This window comes from Ovis aries, chromosome 22, assembly GCF_016772045.2.
Source record: "Ovis aries strain OAR_USU_Benz2616 breed Rambouillet chromosome 22, ARS-UI_Ramb_v3.0, whole genome shotgun sequence".
Classification (NCBI taxonomy): Eukaryota; Metazoa; Chordata; class Mammalia; order Artiodactyla; family Bovidae; genus Ovis; species Ovis aries.
Genome location: NC_056075.1, coordinates 19,513,880 through 19,533,851, shown reverse-complemented (window position 1 = coordinate 19,533,851; position 19,972 = coordinate 19,513,880). Strand labels below are relative to the sequence as shown.

Below are 19,972 nucleotides of genomic sequence, written 5' to 3'. Positions count from 1 at the left end.
TAGGAGAACTAAATGATTTGAAATTTCTGTCCATCTCTGCTTGACATTCACTTAGTTTTTAATATTTAACTACTATTTACTGAGCTTTTAGCAAGTAGCAGGCATAGTGCCAGCTGCTGAGGATACAAAATCGAATGAGACATGGTCTTTGCCCTTGATGAACTGTACAGTTTCAAGGTTTAATACTTTGAGCAAGCTGAAAAACATATTACCTAATGGAGTAGAATGGCAACCTATTAAAGTCTAGAGTTTTCTAACAACATTATGCTAATCCAGTATTAGTTATTAGTCTCTAAAAACAGGGGAGAAAATTTATTTCGTTTATTCACTTGTTCATTCTTTCATTCAATGGATATTTACTGTTCACTGTGTTCCAGGTACTATTCTAAGTTTTTGTATTGCAATAGTGTTCAACATAACAAGCTGCTATATTTTTAGTTTTTCCAGCTTTGAGTCTAGCAACCTGATCAAAGGATTATCACTAGAAGTAAAATGATTCAGGGGTGTCATGGCACTGTGAGCGAAGGTTCTAACTGTGTTCATGTAATTCTTTAAGTAGAACTAGGTCAAAACCAAGACAAATGAGTCAGGAGTTAGATTCTCCTCTTTCTCCCCACTACTTACTACTCTCCACCACTGAATATTCCTTCACCATCACAGAATGTTCAGAGACTGAAATAAGAGGCTAAACTCACTTCCTGATTTGTCCAGGCAAGGCTGAAGAAACTTAAGGAAACGGTCTCAAACTCTGGGCACAGTTGAAATTCAGATCTTTAAAAACATGTCTGATGGACACAGAAAAGGAAAGCCAAGTGTGATTGCAGAAAGGAGCAGTGGAACCTCGAAGAGAAATGGCCTATATATACAGAAGGCACCTGGCAGGGGGTAGATGGAATTAGCAGTAGGGCCTGGAGCCACCTTTTGGCTCTGGCAAATACAAAATACTCAGCAGTCCCCTCAGGCTTATGTTTCTGTTCTAGTTGTGTCTTGCTATGCAATAAATTATCCCCAAACTTAGTGACTTAAAACGATCATTTATTATGACCATGAATTCTATGGGTCAGGAATTCCCATAGGATGGCTTTTCTTTGCTCCGTTAGTTTCAGCTGGAAAACGTGAAGGCGAGGCTAATTCAAAGGCCAGTGACTGGAATCATCAGAAGACTTATTCACTCTGAAAGTTGATATCAGTTGTCAACTATCACCTTTGTGGGGCTGATAACCAGAATACCTCTCCGTGTAGCCCTGGACTTCCTCTCAAGGTTTTAAAGTCAGATGCCCAAGAGAGCGAGTCAGGTGGAAGCTCTATTAACTTTTCTGCTGCTGCTGCTGCTAAGTCGCATCAGTCGTGTCCGACTCTGTGCGACCCCATAGACGGAAGCCCACCAGGCTCCCCCGTCCGTGGGATTCTCCAGGCAAGAACACTGGAGTGGGTTGCCATTTCCTTCTCCAATGCATGAAAGTGAAAAGGGAAAGTGAAGTCACTCGGTCGTGTCCGACTCTTCACGACCCCATGGACTGTAGCCTATGAGGCTCCTCCATCCATGGGATTTCCCAGGCAAGAGTACTGGAGTGGGGTGCCATTGCCTTCTCCGATTAACTTTTCTACCTATCCTCAAAAGTCACAGGGCATTGCTTCAACCATAGTCGATTCATTAAGATAGTCACCAAGACCCTTAGGGATTTAAGAGAAGAGGGAAATAAACCTTGATAAGGGAGTGACGAGGTTCTGGAAGGGCATATAAGACCAGAAACATTTTTTCAGTTACTTTGGGAAAATACTGTCTGCCAAAGTTTCATCCTCCTTGTTTTATTTAGTAGCCGATTCAGTTCTTTCTCTGACTGGTTTTCTTTTCCCAAATCTCTTTATAAAGCTCTTGCCAGAGATTGTCTTAAATGAGTATCTGCTAGGCTTGCTGCTAGACCACAGATTCAAGGTTTGATTCATAGGATAGACCTTCTACTGGCTACAGTAACCTGGACCCAGTTGTTAGGGCCTTGAGAAGGGGAGTCTTTCACCACAGCAAGGGATATACTAGATTCTGGCCTGATTTGGGGAGATGAAGGCTAGAAGACCAGAGAAGAGTCATCAAGATTTGTCAGTTGAAAAGTTACTTTTGCTGTTCCTGAAATCCCCTGTGGGTGGAATGGGAGTTTTGGAAATTTGATACTAGGGTACAGTCTGGGGCAGAGTGATCAAAGTTCTTTGTTGCGAGGCACCACCACCGCCCCCCCCCCCCCACCCCCGCCCCGGCTCCAATCAGCTTGGAGACAGACCAAGTAAACATTTTATCAGGTATATACATGGAACTCTCATCCAAAAGCTGGAAATGGAATCTCTGTTTCTTTTTTATTTTGAGAAGTTCAGAGACATCTTAATGATCTCTCCTTAGGTACTAGTAGTGGAAAAAGGGTAGATTTCCTACCCAAACAAATTCATGCAAGGTTGGTTTATATAAAACAGTGGTGAGGCTGTTTGAAGAAGAGACAGGAGACAGGATTTGAAGTCTAGTGGCTTGGGTTGTATGACCCTCAGCCATTCACTTAACCTTTCTGATTTTGTTTCTTCACTTGTAAAATGAGGTTGCTAAGAACACAGCTCTCTCTATCTGTATCTGTGTGTTCTGCATCTGTGGATTCAACCAAACACTGATTGAAAATATTCCAGAAAAAAACATTTTAGGTTACAAAAAGCAAAACTTGAATTTGCCAGGTACTGGCAACTATTTACCTAGCATTTTCATTATATTAGGTATTATAAGTAATCTAGAGATGATTTAAAGTACAATACATGGAAGAATGTGCATAGGTTATTATACTACACCATTTTGTATATGGGACTTAAGCAACTGCAGATTTTGATATCCACAACAGTTCCTGGAACCAGTACTTGATAGCGACCATTGTACTATTCTCTTTCCCTCTTAAGGAGATTAGGAAGATCACATGAGACCCTGATTTGTTCATTGCTAGTGAATGGTAGTTCTTATTGCCATAATTATTGTTGTTTCAGTTATTATGGTTGTTTTTTAATAACAATTCATTTTACTGGAGAAGCTTCATGTTACCTTTATTCTCAACTTGTTCTTTGCTTTCTTCCTCTTTCCTCTTTCTTTGAACCCTGGAGAATATGATAGGTGATATTTTTGGCACCTGAAAGACAGTGACTCAATTGCTAAAAACAGCTGTGGTTTCCAAATTTGGACTGCCACTTAAGAATGTTTCGTTTTCTGAGCAGTGGGTGAATTCTGGTTATATGAAAACCTACATGATGCATTTGAAAATCAAACAGAGACAGTGTTTGGACAATCCATTCATTTGGGTGATTCACTCACTCGCTCCTTTTGATTAGAATGAGAATAATTGCCTGTACTTTGAGAGATGAGTCGAGGGAAAGAGTTGGGAATCTCACAATGCAGCCAATAGTCCAAAGGGAAAGTGAGAGATGTTTAGGATACAGTGCAGATGGTATAGTGCGGATAGCTGGGCAGACTCCAAAACAATAACGTAAGAACCAAGGTGAACCATTTTGGCTCAAGTCACTTGGACTCTATGATTTGTGTCTTCATTTCCTAGAGGAATCAGAGGAGGAAATAACACTTTTTGATATTATTTTCAGCATTTCAATAAGCACAGGAAGGAGTTGGTAAAATCCCAGTCATAAGGGAAGTATTTTCAAAAATACTGTCCTTGTGATTGCATTTTGAATACTAAATAAACTGAACAATTGGCTTCCCTAATATTTGAAAATTTCCTTCCCTCCTCTCTTTCTTCTTTCTTCCCTTCCTTCCTTCATTTATAAACTATTTATAACATTCTTGTGTATTCCAAACTCCTGAGGATAGAACAATGAGCAAGAAGGATATGGTGGTTATACTCACAGACTTTATAGTCTAGTGGGAAAATAGTTAATGAAACAAACAATGATAGTAAGATTCAATGACTCATATAACAGTGGAATTTAGGGTGCTACAGGAGCCCATGGTGGGATATATCTACTGTAGTTTGTAGAGGAAGGGAAATTTCAGATATTAAGGAAGCCAATATTTTTTGTTAATATCATCATTATTTATGATTGCTTATAATAATAAAGAGTAATTCTTTTGAAATCTTAATAGGTACAGTAACATTATAGCACTTTTCCCAATATATCTTAGTGGCAGGATCATGGACGTAGGTAAGGCAGAGAAGTATTTAATCCTTTGGAAGTAATGAACAGATTTAAAAAGAAACTTTTTTCTCAATCAATCTCTGGTTTACCTACTAGTCATATCAAAGTATATCAAAGGGGAGGAGAGTAGAAGAATAATAGTTACTCTTAAGGATCATAGAATAACTAGCTGCACAATTAAAGGAAAATGAGGACAATGACAATGTTAACCTTCTCTAACGAAGAAAACCGAAAATGAAAACACACTAGTTGGTTAAGAACAGTAGTTTTACCACTGGAAAAAATCAGTGTTTGATTGATTGATGTATTGATTGATTCATTCAATAATCTATATATATTTGCTCAGTTCAGTTCAGTTCAATTGCTCAGTCATGTCCAACTCCTTGTGACCTCATGGACTGCAGCAAGCCAGGCCTCTCTGTCCATCACCAACTCCCGGAGTTTACTCAAACTCATGCCCATTGAGTTGGTGATGCCATCCAGCCATCTCATCCTCTGCTGTCTCCTTCTCCTCTCACCTTCAGTCTTTCCCAGCATCAGGGTCTTTTCAAATGAGTCAGTTCTTCACATCAGGTGGCCAAAGAATTGGAGTTTCAGCTTCACATCAGTCCTCCCAATGAATATTCAGGACTGATTTCCTTTAGGATGGACTGGTTGGATCTCCTTGCAGGGGACTCTCGAGAGTCATTTCCAGCACCACAGTTCAAAAGCATCAAGTTGTCGGTACTCAGCTTTCTTTATAGTCCAACTCTCACATCCATACACGACTACTGGAAAACCATAGCCTTGACTAGACGGACTTTTGTTGGCAAAGTAATGTCTCTGCTTTTTAATATGCTGTCTAGGTTTGTCATAACTTTCCTTCCAAGGAGTAAGTGTCTTTTAATTTGCTCAGTCATGACCATTTCCATCTCCAGGGCATCTTCTTGACTCAGGGATCCAACCTGAGTCTCCCACATTGCAAGCAGATTCTTTACTGTCTGAGCCCCCAGGAAAGCCCATGTGGAATGCTTGTTTTAATGTGCCAGTGCCTACCACAGTGCCTACTACAGTACCTACCACTTAGCAGGCTCTAAGTCAATATTAGAGGGAGACAGTTAGGGAGGGGAAGGTGAATGAACAGAGTAAAATAATGGTAGAAGTGTGGAAGAAGCAAAGTAAATCTTTGTCTCATCACATTCAGATGTGCTATCTCTGCCATTCAAATCCAAAAGAATCTAATTCACTACTAATTTTGTAGCATAGCGTTGAATAGATAGAAATTGATTTAGGCAACCATAAGTGGACTATGAGGCTTCCCAGGTGCTGCCAGTGGTAAAGAACCTGCCTGCCAATGCAGGAAATGCAAGGGACATGGATTTGATCCCTGGATCAGGAAGATTCCCTGGAGGAGGGCATGGCAACCCACTCCAGTATCCTTGCTCAGAGAATCCCATGGACAGAGGAGCCTGGTGGGCTACAGTCTATAGGGTCACAAAGAGTTGGACATGACTGAAGTGACTTAACACACACAGCACACAAATGGGCTATGACTATAGTAGCCATAGTAGGAGAGTTTCCTCTGGGTATGTCTTTAAGGCTGAAAGAAAGGTCTCTGTGGCTCTGAGTAACATTTTAGTCAGTTTGCTAATGCCAGATACTTTACTTTAGAAAAATAATTTTTGATTCTACTTTAGCGGGAGAAGCGACTTCACTTTCCTTTTTCACTTTCATGCATTGGAGAGGGAAATGACAACCCACTCCAGTATTCTTGCCTGGAGAATCCCAGGGACAGGGGAGCCTGGTGGGCTGCCTTCTATGGGGTTGCACAGAGTCAGACACGACTGGAGCGACTTAGCAGCAGCAGCAGCAGCAGAATGTAAATAACCCGAGGAGAGGTAAACTACACTGATTTAAAGTCACACTAAGGCCTTAATATAAAATAGATGATCCTTTTCCAAAAGCAAGGTTATTTCCTCTGTAATAATTTTATTTTACTAAAATATTTTATTGAAATATAGTTGAATTACCATGTGTTAATTACTGCTGTCCAGCAAAGTGACTCAGTTATACATATATACATTCTTTTTCATATTCTTTTCCATTATGGTTTATCACAGGATATTGAATAGTTCCTTGTGCTATACAGTAGGACCTTGTTGTTAATGCACTCTGTAAATAGCAGTGTGCATCTACTAATCCCAAACCCCCAGTGAATCTGTCTCCCAGCCTCCACCCCTTTGCAGACACCAGTCTATTCTCTGTCTATGCTTTTGCTTCTGGTTTACAGGTAGGCTCATCTGTATCATGATTTAGATTCCACATATACGTGACATCATATTGTATTTGTCCTTCCCAGGAGCAGGTTTGGATAGAGCGGAAGAGAAACACAGGCCAAGGGAGAACTCAAGAGAGAGAGGACCCTGAACACAAACTGTGCCACACTGATATGACATCCAGGGGTGATTCTAAGTTTTATGGGGCTGGCAACTTATACAATGGGGACCACTTTAAGAAAAAGAAAACAAAACAAATTTGCATGTTTTAGAAATAGATCTGACCATATGAACAAATTACTAGGGCCCTGCCCAGGACTTTAACAGAGGCCTGGGGAAATGGGGAGCTAAAGTTGATGAGCTTCCCAGTAATTTGGTATCTGTGACTCCACTTGACTATGCATCTGAAAATGGGAGAATATGACCCAGTGGAACTTTTGACTCTTCTCTTTCAGATATAAGACACTGATGATAAATAGGGGAATCTAGCTGGAAAGATATGTTTACCACAAAAAAAGCTCCAAAGTTTTGCTCAGTGTCATTCTGTGAACTATATTTCCTTGATTCTTAAACACAAACAATGGTAGAATTCCAGCTAAGCTATTTAAAATCCAAAAACACGATGCTGTTAAAGTGCTATACTCAATATGCCAGCAAATTTGGAAAACTCAGCAGTAGCCATAGAGTCCTTTTTCAGTCAAAAATGGCAGTTTTCATTTCAATCCCAAAGAAAGGCAATGCCAAAGAAAGTTCAAACTGCCGTACAATAGCATTTATTTCACATGCTAGCAAAGTAATGCTCAAAATCCTTCAAGCTACACTTCAACAGTATCTGAACCAAGAACTGCCAAATGTAATAGCTGGGTTTAGAAAAGGCAGAGGAACAAGAGAACAAATTGCCAACATCCATAGGCTTTCCTGGCGGCTCAGATGGTAAAGAACCTACCTGCATGCAGAAGACCCAGGTTCAATCTCTTGGTCAGGAAGATCCCCTGGAGAAGGGAATGACAACCCACTCCAGTATTCTTGCCTGGAGAATTCCATGGACAGAGGAGCCTGTCAGGCTACAGTCCATGGGGTTACAAAGAGTTGGACATGACTGAATAACTAACGTTGGATCATAGAAAAGGCAAGAGAATTTAAAAAAAAAAAAATCTACTTCTGCTTCACTGATTATGTGAAAGCATTTGACTGTGTGGAACACAACAAACTGTAGAAAATTCTTAAAGTGATGGGACTACCAGACCACCTTACCTACCTCCTGAGAAACCTGTGTGCAGGTCAAGAAGCAACAGTTAGAACCAGTGATAGAACAACAGACTCATTCAAAATTGGGAAAGGAGTATGACAAGGCTGTATATGTCACCCTGCTTATTTGGCTTCTATGCATAGTACGTCATGTGAAATAGTGGGCTGGATGAATCCCAAGCTGGAATCAAGATTTCTGGGAGAAATATCAACAACCTCAGATATGCAGATGATACCATTCTCATGGCAGAAAGCAAATAGGAACTAAAGAGCTTCTTGATAAGGGTGGAAAAGAAGAGTGAAAAAGCTGGCTTAAAACTCAACATTCAAAAAACTAACATCATGGCAACCAGTACCATCACTGCATGGCAAATAGATGGGCAAAAGTGGAAACAGTGACAGACTTTATTTTCTTGGGCTCCAAAGTGACTGCAGCCATGAAATTAAAAGGCGCTTGCTCCTTGGAAGAAAAGCTATGACAGACCTAGACAGCATATTAAAAGACAGAGACATCAATTGGCCAACGAAAGTCCCTATAGTCAAAGCTGTGGTTTTTCCAGTGATCATGAATAGATGTGAGAGCTGTACCATAAAGAAGGCTGTGTGCCAAAGATTTGATGCTTTCAAATTGTGATGCTGGAGGAGACTCTGGAGAGTCCCTTAGACTTCAAGGAGATCAAACCAGTCAATCCGAAAGGAAATCAACCCTGAATATTCATTGGAAGGACTGATGCTGAAGTTGAAGCTTCAATACTTTGGCCACCTGATGCGAAGAGCCAACTCATTGGAAAAAACCCTGGTGCTGGGAAAGACTGAGGACAAGAGAAGGGGACGACAGAGGATGAGACAGATGGATGGCATCACTGACTCAATGACATGAGTTTAAGCAAACTCCAGAAAGTAGTGAAGGACAGGGAAGCCTGGCATGCTGCCATCTGTGGGGTCGCAAAGAGTTGGATATGACTTAGTGACTGAACAATAACAGCAACCTTAAATTTAATAATAGCTGGAGGGAGAGAGTAAACAGCTGGCTAGTTTCTTTTGATGGAAAACATTCTTATTTCAAAACCATTAAAATGCATTAACAACTTACAGAACTATAGTAATTGTATTACCTTTTAGGTTACAAATGCCATCCACTGAGCGCATCAAATATTATCAGTCCATTGAAGAAACCAGTAAGTGTTTTGAAGGCCACACTTGCTAAGTAGTAAAATTAGAACTCCTAATTCCAAGGCCCACACTGTATCCAATACACCATTCTGAATCTCCCAGGCATGTTGACCATTAGTTTTGTAACCCATGTAATATTTATATTCCTGACCACCAAGGATTAGGACACCTTTTTAAAAAGAATACTGAATGTTCTTGGTGAGAGAATGCCAGATTGACCTCAGTCAGTTGATATAATCTGAGGTGGGTATTCTAGAAGTGAGGGGTGAATGAAAAGTTGGGTGCTACGTTATTAGGTGATATATGATATTATCACAATATTAGAGAGTGGATGAGGACAAGGATTTTCAGGGAGTGATTTGCATTCATTCACTGGACTCCATTCATTTGTTTTGTGTACACAGTTTTGGGCCAGTGTATAGTTGAGGTCCTGTTGTGTGGAAGGCAATGAGTATATTAAGGACATATTGAGGGACTAGCCCTCAGAACAAATTGCTCCTTGAAGCAAAAATCTTCTTCATGAGGAAAAGGCAGCTTGGGGTGACTGTCTAACATTTCCACATGGAAGTGGGGAAATCTCCAGGAGGGGAAATCTCCCCCTCCAGGGGGTTTGTCCTGGGCAAGAGGAACTTACCTCTGAGGCTGCTGAAACTTAGGACTTGTCAGTAGGTAGACAGTCCAGTAAGCCTGAGGGGTTGGTTAGTCATAGAAAAGGACTGGAGATGGGAAGAAGAGTAATTGATGTGCAGGTAGCTGGTGTCCAGTCTTTCCCTCCACCAAGTGCTTATTCTTGAACATAGTCATTGCTTTGGTACTGGGAAACTTTCTCCCTCATTTTCTTACATATGCTCATAATTTCCTTGTCTCCTCTGTGACTCTCCTTTTTGTGTATTTTCTTATTTTAATTTTATGTTTAGCTGCAATTACACTCAATTGCTTTTCTGCGGTTTGAGATAACAAGAGCAGAGAATGCAATTTTAAATCCTAAAAATGACACAGAAACAGAAGCCACAAATTAAAAATTGATCTGATACCAAAAGAAAATGGGCAAATACAGCACTCCGGAACAGGGAGATGATAAAAAGAATTATATAGAAAAAAATTAATGAAACTGACAGGAAGTACATTAGACAGAAGAAATAAATCAGAAAGAATGTGATGAGATATTGGAATCACTGAGCTCAGAATAGCTCAGCTTGTCTTACCTGAGAAGAACATATTAAATATGGAGGCAGTTTAGTGAACCAGAAACTTCTTGGTCTCCTCAAACAACAGAATTCAATTAGAAAGTAAACAGAGTTCTGAGATGAAACTGTGAAAATTTAATGTTTGTTCTTATGGTTCTGAAATTATTAGTTATATTTGCTGATACTCAGCCTTTCCATAAATATTTCCATAAAATATTACCTCTCTCATTTATTAACAAGTAAACTACTTCATTGTCTCATTATTTAACAAGTATTTAATAAGCAAAGTGACTGACAAGGAATGCAAAATGGGAAAAAATATGGCTTTTTCAAGCTGCTTATAGTGAAGGATGGCTAGGCAAACAGAAATTTACAACTCAGTATAATAAGGTCAAGGATAGTGATAGATTCAAAGAGCTTTGGAGGCCAGCTGCTCCTGCTGCTGCTGCTGAGTCGCTCCAGTCGTGTCCAGCTCTATGCGATCCCACAGATGGCAGCCCACCAGACTCCCCCGCCCCTGGGATTCTCCAGACAAGAACACTGGAGTGGGTTGCCATTTCCTTCTCCAACGCATGAAAGTGAAAATCAAAGTGAAGTTGCTCAGTCGTGTCCAACTCTTAGCGACCCCACGGACTGCAGCCTACCAGGCTCCTCTGCCCCTGGGATTTTCCAGGCGAGAGTACTGGAGGGGGGTGCCATTGCCTTCTCCTTTGGAGGCCAGAGGAGAGAATTAATATCCTGAAGTTTTGAGAGAAGTTTCACAAATGAGATCACATTAGAAATAAGCCATGGAAAAAAACAATGTCTCAGACAACATGGGTGAGGAATGAGTAAGGGAGAAAGTGATCAGTGAAATACTAAAAGAAGATCATGTAGTTGAAAAGCAGTGAGTCCATTGTGTGGTGAACCTCACGTCTTATGGGGAGGGAGAGGAGAAGAGGCAGCTAAGGGGTGGTTATGAAGGGTCTTAGATATCAAGTTAAATAAAGCAGTTGGTGTCATATCCCATATCAGTGGTTCCCATCACCATTCATTTCACCATGTTTAACATGCCTTCAGACCACCTGACCTGCATCTTGAGAAACCTGTATGCAGGTCAGGAAGCAACAGTTAGAACTGGACATGGAACAATGTTCCAAATAGGGAAAGAGTACGTCAAGGTTGTATGTTGTCATCCTGCTTATTTAACTTATATGAAGAGTATATCATGAGAAATGCTGGGCTGGAAGGAGCGCAAGCTGGAATCAAGATTGCCAGGAAAAATATCAATAACCTCAGATATGCAGATGACACCACTCTTATGGCAGAAAATGAAGAAGAACTAAAGAGCCTCTTGATGAAAGTGAAAAGGAGAGTGAAAAACTTGGCTTAAAGCTCAACATTCAGAAAACCAAGATCATGGCATCCAGTCCCATCACTTCATAGGAAATAGATGGGGAAACACTGGAAACAGTGGCTGACTTTATTTTTCTGGGCTCCAAAATCACTTCAGATGGTGACTGCAGCCATGAAATTAAAAGATGCTTACTCCTTGAAAGGAAAGTATGACCAACCTAGATAGCATATTAAAAAGCAGAGACATTACTTTGTCAACAAAGGTCTGTCTAGACAAGGCTATGGTTTTTCTAGTGGTCATGTATGGATGTGAGAGTTGGACTGTCAAGAAAGCTGAGCACCGACGAATTGATGCTTTGAACTGTGGTGTTGGAGAAGACTCTTGAGAGTCCCTGGGACTGCAAGAAGATCCAACCAGTCCATCCTAAAGGAAATCAGTCCTGGTTGTTCATTGGAAGGACTGATGTTGAAGCTGAAACTCCAATACTTTGGCCACCTGATTTGAAGAGCTGACTCATTTGAAAAGACTCTGATGCTGAGAAAGATTGAGAGCAGGAGGAGAAGGGGACAACAGAGGATCAGATGGTTGGATGGCATCACCGACTCAATGGACATGGGTATGGGTGGACTCCGGGAGTTGGTGACGGACAGGGAGGCCTGGCGTGCTGCGGTTCATGGGGTTGCAAGGAGTCGGACACGACTGAGTGACTGAACTGAACTGAACATGCTTTCATGGACGAGTGAACAAAATAGACTGTGAGCTGTGTGTAGTTTACCGGCTCCTTTGCTTTCTTTCCATGTTAAGGAAGCATTTCATAATTCTGATGAATGAAAGGAATATTATTATGATAACTTTGAACCTACTTTCTTTTATCAGTACTTTAAGTCATTCTCCAAATCACTGTTTTCAATATTATCTGAAGCAAGTCACTCATAACATGTCTGCCAACTAGTCACACAGACCACTCCATGAGCACATGATTGAGTTCTGCTGCTGGTAATGAGGAGCCATGGAGGTTATGGACCTAGGGTGAAGCTGGTTAAAAGACAGAAGCAGTGTAGAGGAAAGTCTTGAGAAGGAGGTCTTCCTTGCAGGAAGACCAAGGGAGAAAGGATAAGATCCGGAACTCAGAAGGAGACAGTGAGTAAGAAAGGAGAGGGAAGAATGGAATGATTTTGTCCTCATCTAATGTAGTAGGTAGCTTAGAGTCAAAAACACACAAGAAGGATGGAAAGAAAAATTGGAACATTATTGAGCTCTCACCTGGACGTTTTATGAATACAATAAGGGACAAAGAGACAGGAGCACCTCCAAGCAGAGCCTTGTCCATGGGTAAGGAAAGTTTAAGAAGTTCCCTAAAGCTATTCAGCTCCTTCTAACCAGTGACATAGGGGACCAGTTCTGCTTGTTTAAAGAACTACTGCTTTTCCTGAAGTCCTAGGGAAGGTTGATTTCCAACTATATGAGATGCTGGAATTAATGGACTCCAGCTTCCTTTGGAGGGTGGGCCTCTTGCCAGGCCTGATTAGCCCAGCTGGCCTGTCCTCTATTCCTGTTTTATTGCTTCCTTTCTCATTAAGGAAGGTGTTGGGTTTGGATAACCATAAACAACATGTCTGCTGCTACAAGGCTACCATCACTTGCATAGCCAGTGGCTGAAACCAGGCTCTCAGGAGTCTGTTTTAAAGACAAATCACAGTTTTGGAGAGACAGGAAAGGGAAGCCCAACTTTGAAAATGTGCCACAGAAATGGTTATTTTTCTATTTTTAACTGTTTTCTTTAAAAAAAAAATCAAAGTGGTAGGGAAAATAAAACTTTTTTAAAATTGAAAGCTATTTTTCTTTCTCACCTCTCCTCTTTCAATATAGCCGCACAAAACAGTCCTAATGTCCTCAACCCCTGAAATGAGAGAGAGGGAGCTGGAGGGTTTCCCTTCATACCACCCTGCCCCTAGCAGGCCTAAAGATTTTGAGCAGCCACTGGCAACGTGCTGAGCTGTTCTGTGGGTGCTTCAAAGCTCCCTTGTCCACATGGGCCTAAGAGCTGAAGTCTGTGGGGGATAAAAAAAAACAAAAAAACTGCTGAAAGGGAGCCAACCATTCAACTCCCCTCTCCCTTCACTTCAATAATCTCAGCATTTGGGCATTTGTACTTCTCCCTCCCCAGACAATGTGTTCCTTAAAATAACCTTCATTGGCACATCATTTTTCACCAGGAACTGTACCCTTGTTCTTTGCAGTCCTGCAATTTTCTCTCTTCCAGCACAGGGGGAATCATATTTACTCAGAAAACCGCAGTGTTGAACTATAGCCCTCAGTTTCTTAGAGTTTCACTTTCTAAGGGAATTTTGCAGCTGGTTCCATCTGTTTTTCCTGATTTTTTCTTCTCCTCTTCTGCCCATACTAATTTCCTCTCTAGGCCCAACCAGCACCCAACCTCAGTACCTCCCCCACACATTACTATGATAACCTCTTCTTGTCTCACGGTAGACACAATATTCATTAAGCCTCTCACCATGTCCCAAACAGTAAATGTTCAGAAAATCCTTGCTGACTCATACAAACTACTCCCAGAACCTCTAACACTGATACTTTCTAGGAATTTCTCTACCATATAAAATTTCATATAACTGGCTTGGTTTTGTATCAGAGCACTCTCTCCCTGTGTTTTTTTGTTCATGTATTAATAGCTTCTCTAGAAAATGACAAGAATTGCTCCTATGCTGAGTGGATAAACAAACTACTCTGAATGCTAATTACATTAATGTGAGCTATCCATGTAGATTTTAAATTCTAAATAGACCTTTCCCTGCTACTTAGCACACGTCTGGTCTATTACCTACCACCACAAACATATCCAAATGAAAGCAACCAAGTCTAATGTTAGACTGCCGATCACAATCTCATGTGCTTTGGACAAAGAGAGTGATCTAGGTAACATTTGCTTTACTTTAAGAGCTTATCGTTTGCCAGACACCTTTCCAAGTGTTTTACAAATATTAGGTCACTTAAATATTTTTAAAATGCACATTTATTATTCTAATTTTACAGCTAAGGAAATTGAGGCACAGCAAGGTCAACAGTGCGTCAATGATGCAACCAGGATTCACACCCAGGCAATGTGTGTGCAGACCACTAACTGCTAATCAATTCTACCTTACTGATTATAAGAAGTGTTAGATTGTCTCCTTCCAAATCTTCCTGCAAGTCAGAAGAGAATTCAAATGAACCTTATTTACAGAGTGTCTGTGTCCTTGATGAGTCCTATGTACATAGCAATTTATAAATCCATCCATTTTCTGGAATCAAGTCCTCATTTAATGGAGCTTAACTAAAGTCCTTATATAAAAGTGCTAGAGGGATCTTTCCTGACCTTCATCTAAAACATCAACCTTCCTCTCCTTCCAAGGCACTTTCCATCAGATTAATCAATTTTATTTTCCTCCTAGCACTTCCTATTTCTAAATTTATGTTTGTGTGTTTATTGTCAGTCTCTTCCCCTTGACTAAAATATGAGCTGATGAGAGCAGAGATTTGTGTTTCATTCACTGTTTGCCCTTAGAATTCTGCTTGGCATATAGTAGATGCTCAATAAATATTTACTGAATGAATGAATAAACCCATTTGATAATGCCTTCATGTTTTTGCATAGACAGCCTCAGCCCTTCTTTGGTAGTGATGGTGGTCTAGTTGCTAAGTTGTGTCCAACTCTTGCAACCCCATGGACTGCAGCCCACGAGGCTCCTCTGTCCCTGGGATTTCTTAGTCAAGAATACTGGAGTGAGTTGTTATTTCCTTCTTCAGGGCATCTTCCCAACCCAGGGATCAAGGCTGGGTCTCTTACATTTCAAGCAGATTCTGTACTGCAGGCGGTCTCCTACAGTGTAGGCAGATTCTTTACCAACCAAACCACCAGGGAAGCCCAGTATAATTTTAAATATTCCCCTTAACTAATTTCACCTACTCCTGTGGCTTTTTTCTACCATCCCCAATATTTACCTCTAGCCAAGATCTTTATTTTTGAGATGACCAAATCTGCCTTTTTGTCTCCTGTATGTATTACTTATGTTATTTTAATTTCCATAATCAAATTTACTCTTGACCTTTGGGGAATAGGAGCCAAGGGGACCTGCACAAGCATTACAAATACTGATACATTTTGTATTTAGAAAAGACTTAGATTTCATCTCCTCCAAATACGTTACTTTATATGTTGGTGAAGAAATTGAAGTCCAAGATAATGATTCTCTAAGCATCTCATGGCCACTATGTGGTAGAACCCCAGATTTTCAGAATTTATTCCCCTTTCTACACCAGTTATCTACCTATTAGGGTCTACTTCTCCTATTGTTAATGATACATATTACGCACTCAGCTCTATTGAGATACAATTCACATACCATGAGATTCACCCTTTAAAAGTTTGAAATTCAGTGGTTTTTAGTATATTCACAAAATTGTGAAACTGTCGCTGTTTAATTTAATTTAATTTAAATTGTTTTTTTACTATTTAATTTTAGAACATGTTCATTATCCTCCAGAGAAACCCCATACCTATTTGTAGTCACTCCCCATCTTCCCCCTTCATTCTCTTTCCCTTTTTCCAACCCTAGAAATCCATTAATCTACTTTCTGTCTCTATGGATTTGACTGTTCTGGACATTTCATATAAATGAATATAATATGTGGCCTTTTGTGTCTGGTTTATTTCACTTAGCTTAATGATTTCAAGGTTCATCATCTTATACTATTTACCTTTTTGTTTTGTTTTGTTTAACAAAACCACTTTTCTCTAACTGCCTTAATCATCTCTATCTCTGTCTTTGAACAAAATTTAAACTTTGAATATCCTAGAAGCCAAAGGCAAAAAAGAAAAACAGAAATATATTACTTAGTTCCAGTTAATCTTAAAGGAAACACAAAGTTTATCAAAAGCATGAATGTTTTAAGGGGAATCATTACTGTAGACCTTTACTTTCACAATAGGACTCTGTTTTCTAATCATTTAAGGTATTTTTCTTGCTTTCTTATTTATAGTATGTCCAGCTCTCCGTGGGTTGGGCACTCTGACCAGTGTCAAGAAGAGGGAGAGGACCACCTTCTTCTAGGTGCAAGGGGAAATTCTTGTCTAATCTTTAACAGCATTCCCGTTTGACCTCCACGATTAATTTTCATGGAAGGGTGTTGCAGTAAACTCATGTCCTGGAATATGCACTTGTTCTCCTGTCACAATGTCACTTGGGTTCACTTAGGAGAAAAAATGATCATTTCTTTGAGTGGACACGTATCAATATTAATGTGTGTATGTTTGTGTGCCAGCTATATGGGCTGTATCAACATGGAAAAAGCACAGATCATGACCACCTGGGAGCAGAGGATCAGGGGAACTTTAAGAGACTGTATGGTCCTTCTCATTTAGGAACAGTTTTTTAAAAATCTCATTATCTCCTTCTGCTTTTGTTGTGTGAACAGGTGGTTAACACATACACCCCAGGAAAGAAGATTTGGCTTGAAGGTGTGGTGACCACCTCAGCTGGAGGCACAAACAATCTATCAGATTCCTATGCTGCAGGATTCTTGTGAGTAGAACTTGCAATTTCACTCCCAAGTGCACTGAGGAAAGGACAGTGAAATTGCTTATTATTCTGCCCTTTGGATGGGGTGGTGGTTCGTTTCCTTCTGAAAATTCTTCATCCGTTTCTTTGTAAATGTGTTTAAACACTCATCAAACAGTGATTAGGGACTTGTCTAAATAATAAGATCTCAGGTACAGGCATTAGAGCAAGAATAATAATGGTAGTTATTAGTAATAAGATTAGTAATAAGTAGATAGTAATAAGTTTTATTTTATGTCTACAGTGCAAAATACAGTACAGACAGCATACATTTTTTTCTTGTAATTTTCACTAGAGTCCTGGGAGATAGGTAAGAATAAGAGGGAGGTTTTGCCCTTTAGAAACTTGGACAACTGGAGGAATAGAGATGAGGGGTAAGAAAAGCTATCAGAGATAAGTTTCATCATCATGATTTTAACTGCCTAGTGCTTACCATGTGCCAAGGGCATATTTAATAGTGATTTGTGCATATTTAATGACTTAACAACCAGTGTAGTAGATGCCCTTATTTTATAAGAACCCAGTGAGATAGATGTGATTATTAATTAATGGCAGAGCTTGGACTCAAGTTATAGCAGTCTGCTTCAGAGGCCTACCTTTTTGCATTAAATTATACCATCTCTCTTCCTTCCTTACATGGTCTGTCCACACAAGGGATAGACATGCAGAGGAATCAAGAATTTCTGACTGGGAGTATCAGGAAGGACTTTGCGGAGGAAGAGGCAATTGAGTGGAACATAGAGAAATTTCTCTAATTCCTATAGGTGAAGGTTGTTGCTGAGGGTAGTGGGGAGCACTCTAAGCTGAAGGAACATTATGAGGAGAAACAATTAGTGTGAGAAAGCCTCAGTATCTGCAGGGGTTAGTGAAGGTATGATTGTGCTAAGCCGCTTCATTTGTGTCTGACTCTTTGTGACCTTATGGGCCTTAGCCCACCAGGCTTCTCTGTCCATGGGATTCTCCAGGCAAGAATACTGGTGTGGGTTGCTGTGCCCTTCTCCAGGGGATCTTCCCCACTGGGGATCGAACCCACACCTCTTATGTCTCCTGCACTGGCAGGTGGTTCTTTACCACTAGTGGCACCTGGAAGCCCAAGGAACATTGTGAGGGGAAATGATTAGTGCGAGAAAGCCTCAGTATCTGCAGGGGTATGATTGTGCTAAGTCGCTTCGGTTGTTCTGACTCTTTGCAACCCCATGGACTAGAGCCCACCAGGCTCCTCTGCCCATGGGATTGTCCAAGCAAGACTACTGGAGTAGATTGCCATGCCCTCCTCCAGGAGAGCTTCCTGATTCAGGGATCGAACTCGAATCTCTAATGTCTCCTGCATTGGTAGGCAGGTTCTTCACCACTAATGCCACTTGGGAAGCCCAGGTATGATTAGAGACAGAGTTTTACCACCAAATCATAGAATACCTTGAAAACCAGGGATGCAATATGAGGCCTTATTCTATACTCAGTGGCAAGCCATTGAAGATTACAGAGGAGGAGAGAGGTCCTACAGAGATCTGATCTGTACTGAAAACACTGGGCTTGATAGTTTGTGCCAGTTTGGAGAGGCAAGAGATAGGAAAATGAATTTGAAGGCTACTGCAGTCATCTGGAGAGCAACTTAAGCCAGAAGCACAAAGGCCTCTGCCTGGCCTGCTATTGTCATCAGGACCACAGACTGACCACGTGACCTGCTTCTGGTCCAATCTAGTCTGTGGTCCTGGCTTTTCGTCTGAACAAGGTTCTCCTAAGAACTGCAGCTCTGCCCTCAGCTACACATTTCACTACTAACAGCCACTTCTAATTATACAGCTATAGTTCCTCTCCATTAAGGCAGCTTCAGGCTGGTCAAGCAAATATCTTTTAAGATGGAATCCTGGCAGGTGCAGATGAAGATAATGAGTCAGTGTCTACATGATATGCCTGGGGTCTTCCAGCCCTGTGTCCTCACATGGAGCGGCACAGAGAGGTTGTACAGTGTTGCTGAGGGTTTTCTTTCAAAAATATTCTCCTCAGCAGGTTTCACTATGACAGTCAGGTTGGCTGCTGGAGGCCCCTTGAATCAGAAGAATATGGCCTTTGCTTAGTGGTCTCAGAAGAACTCAGCTGCAGGGCCTGGGAAGTAGTCCATTTGTACTGAGTGTTTTCATGAACATTCTTCCCTTTAGAGAGTGATGTGAAATGAGAAATAACACAGACCATCATGGAGAGAGCTAGAGAGAGACCTGCCTTTTCACTAGCATCAACTAAATATCCATAGATCTCCACAGTCACTTTTGTGAACACAGATTAACATCGTTGTTTAGATTTTGGTGTAGTTCAGATGTTCCGTGCTTGGTTGACAGAGCAAATGAAAACCAGCTCATTCTGCTCCTGGTCTTCTCTCTTACCTTTTTATCATCCACTGGCTGTAAGCTCTACTGGCAGTACCCAGAAACATGCTCCTTGAGTCCAATTTTCCAAGAGGTATAAATTGCTTCCTGGAGAAAAAAAAATGTACAGCATTCTAGGAAGCTCCAGAAGGCTAGCAAGGAGTTGGAAAGAAGGCATTTTACAGCCCTTTTTCAATATATGGCATAACTATAAGCTTACCAGGACACATTCACATGCATGCATAAATTAGAATTCTCTGCTGCCAATATGCAAGGGTAGTTTTCCCAATCAGGACTTTGAGGTTCTCTGATGCGCTACCCTTCGCATACTGCTGTGTCTACAGCACCTACTCATGTCTGTCATGTAATAGACATTCAATAGTATTTTGTGGATAGAAAGTGATAGCTACGGAAGTATCCTTGGTGAGATGCGTCAATTATCTTGCCACTTTTCGCTAATTAAGCATACAAGGGCGACATGGAACCCCATTTATTTCCCCTTCTCAGGAGACTTATTACAGAGGAAGATGAAGACAATTCCAGAGCTAACCATTCTATTCTGAAAAGCTATGGAGAAGCCGGGGCTCGGGCCATAGTCATTTGTTAATGCCCTAGACCTGGGATG

General features: G+C 40.8%; 1 protein-coding gene across 1 annotated transcript in view; it reads left to right on the top strand.

Annotated features, from left to right (window-relative positions):
• HPSE2 (heparanase 2 (inactive)) overlaps positions 1 to 19,972 on the top strand; it is a 695,926-nt gene that overhangs the window by 523,948 nt on the left and 152,006 nt on the right. Inside the window, exon 8 of the mRNA XM_042238951.1 lies at positions 16,842 to 16,948. Within this exon, the coding sequence (XP_042094885.1) occupies positions 16,842 to 16,948 (107 nt within the window). The remainder of the gene's footprint in view (positions 1 to 16,841; positions 16,949 to 19,972) is intronic.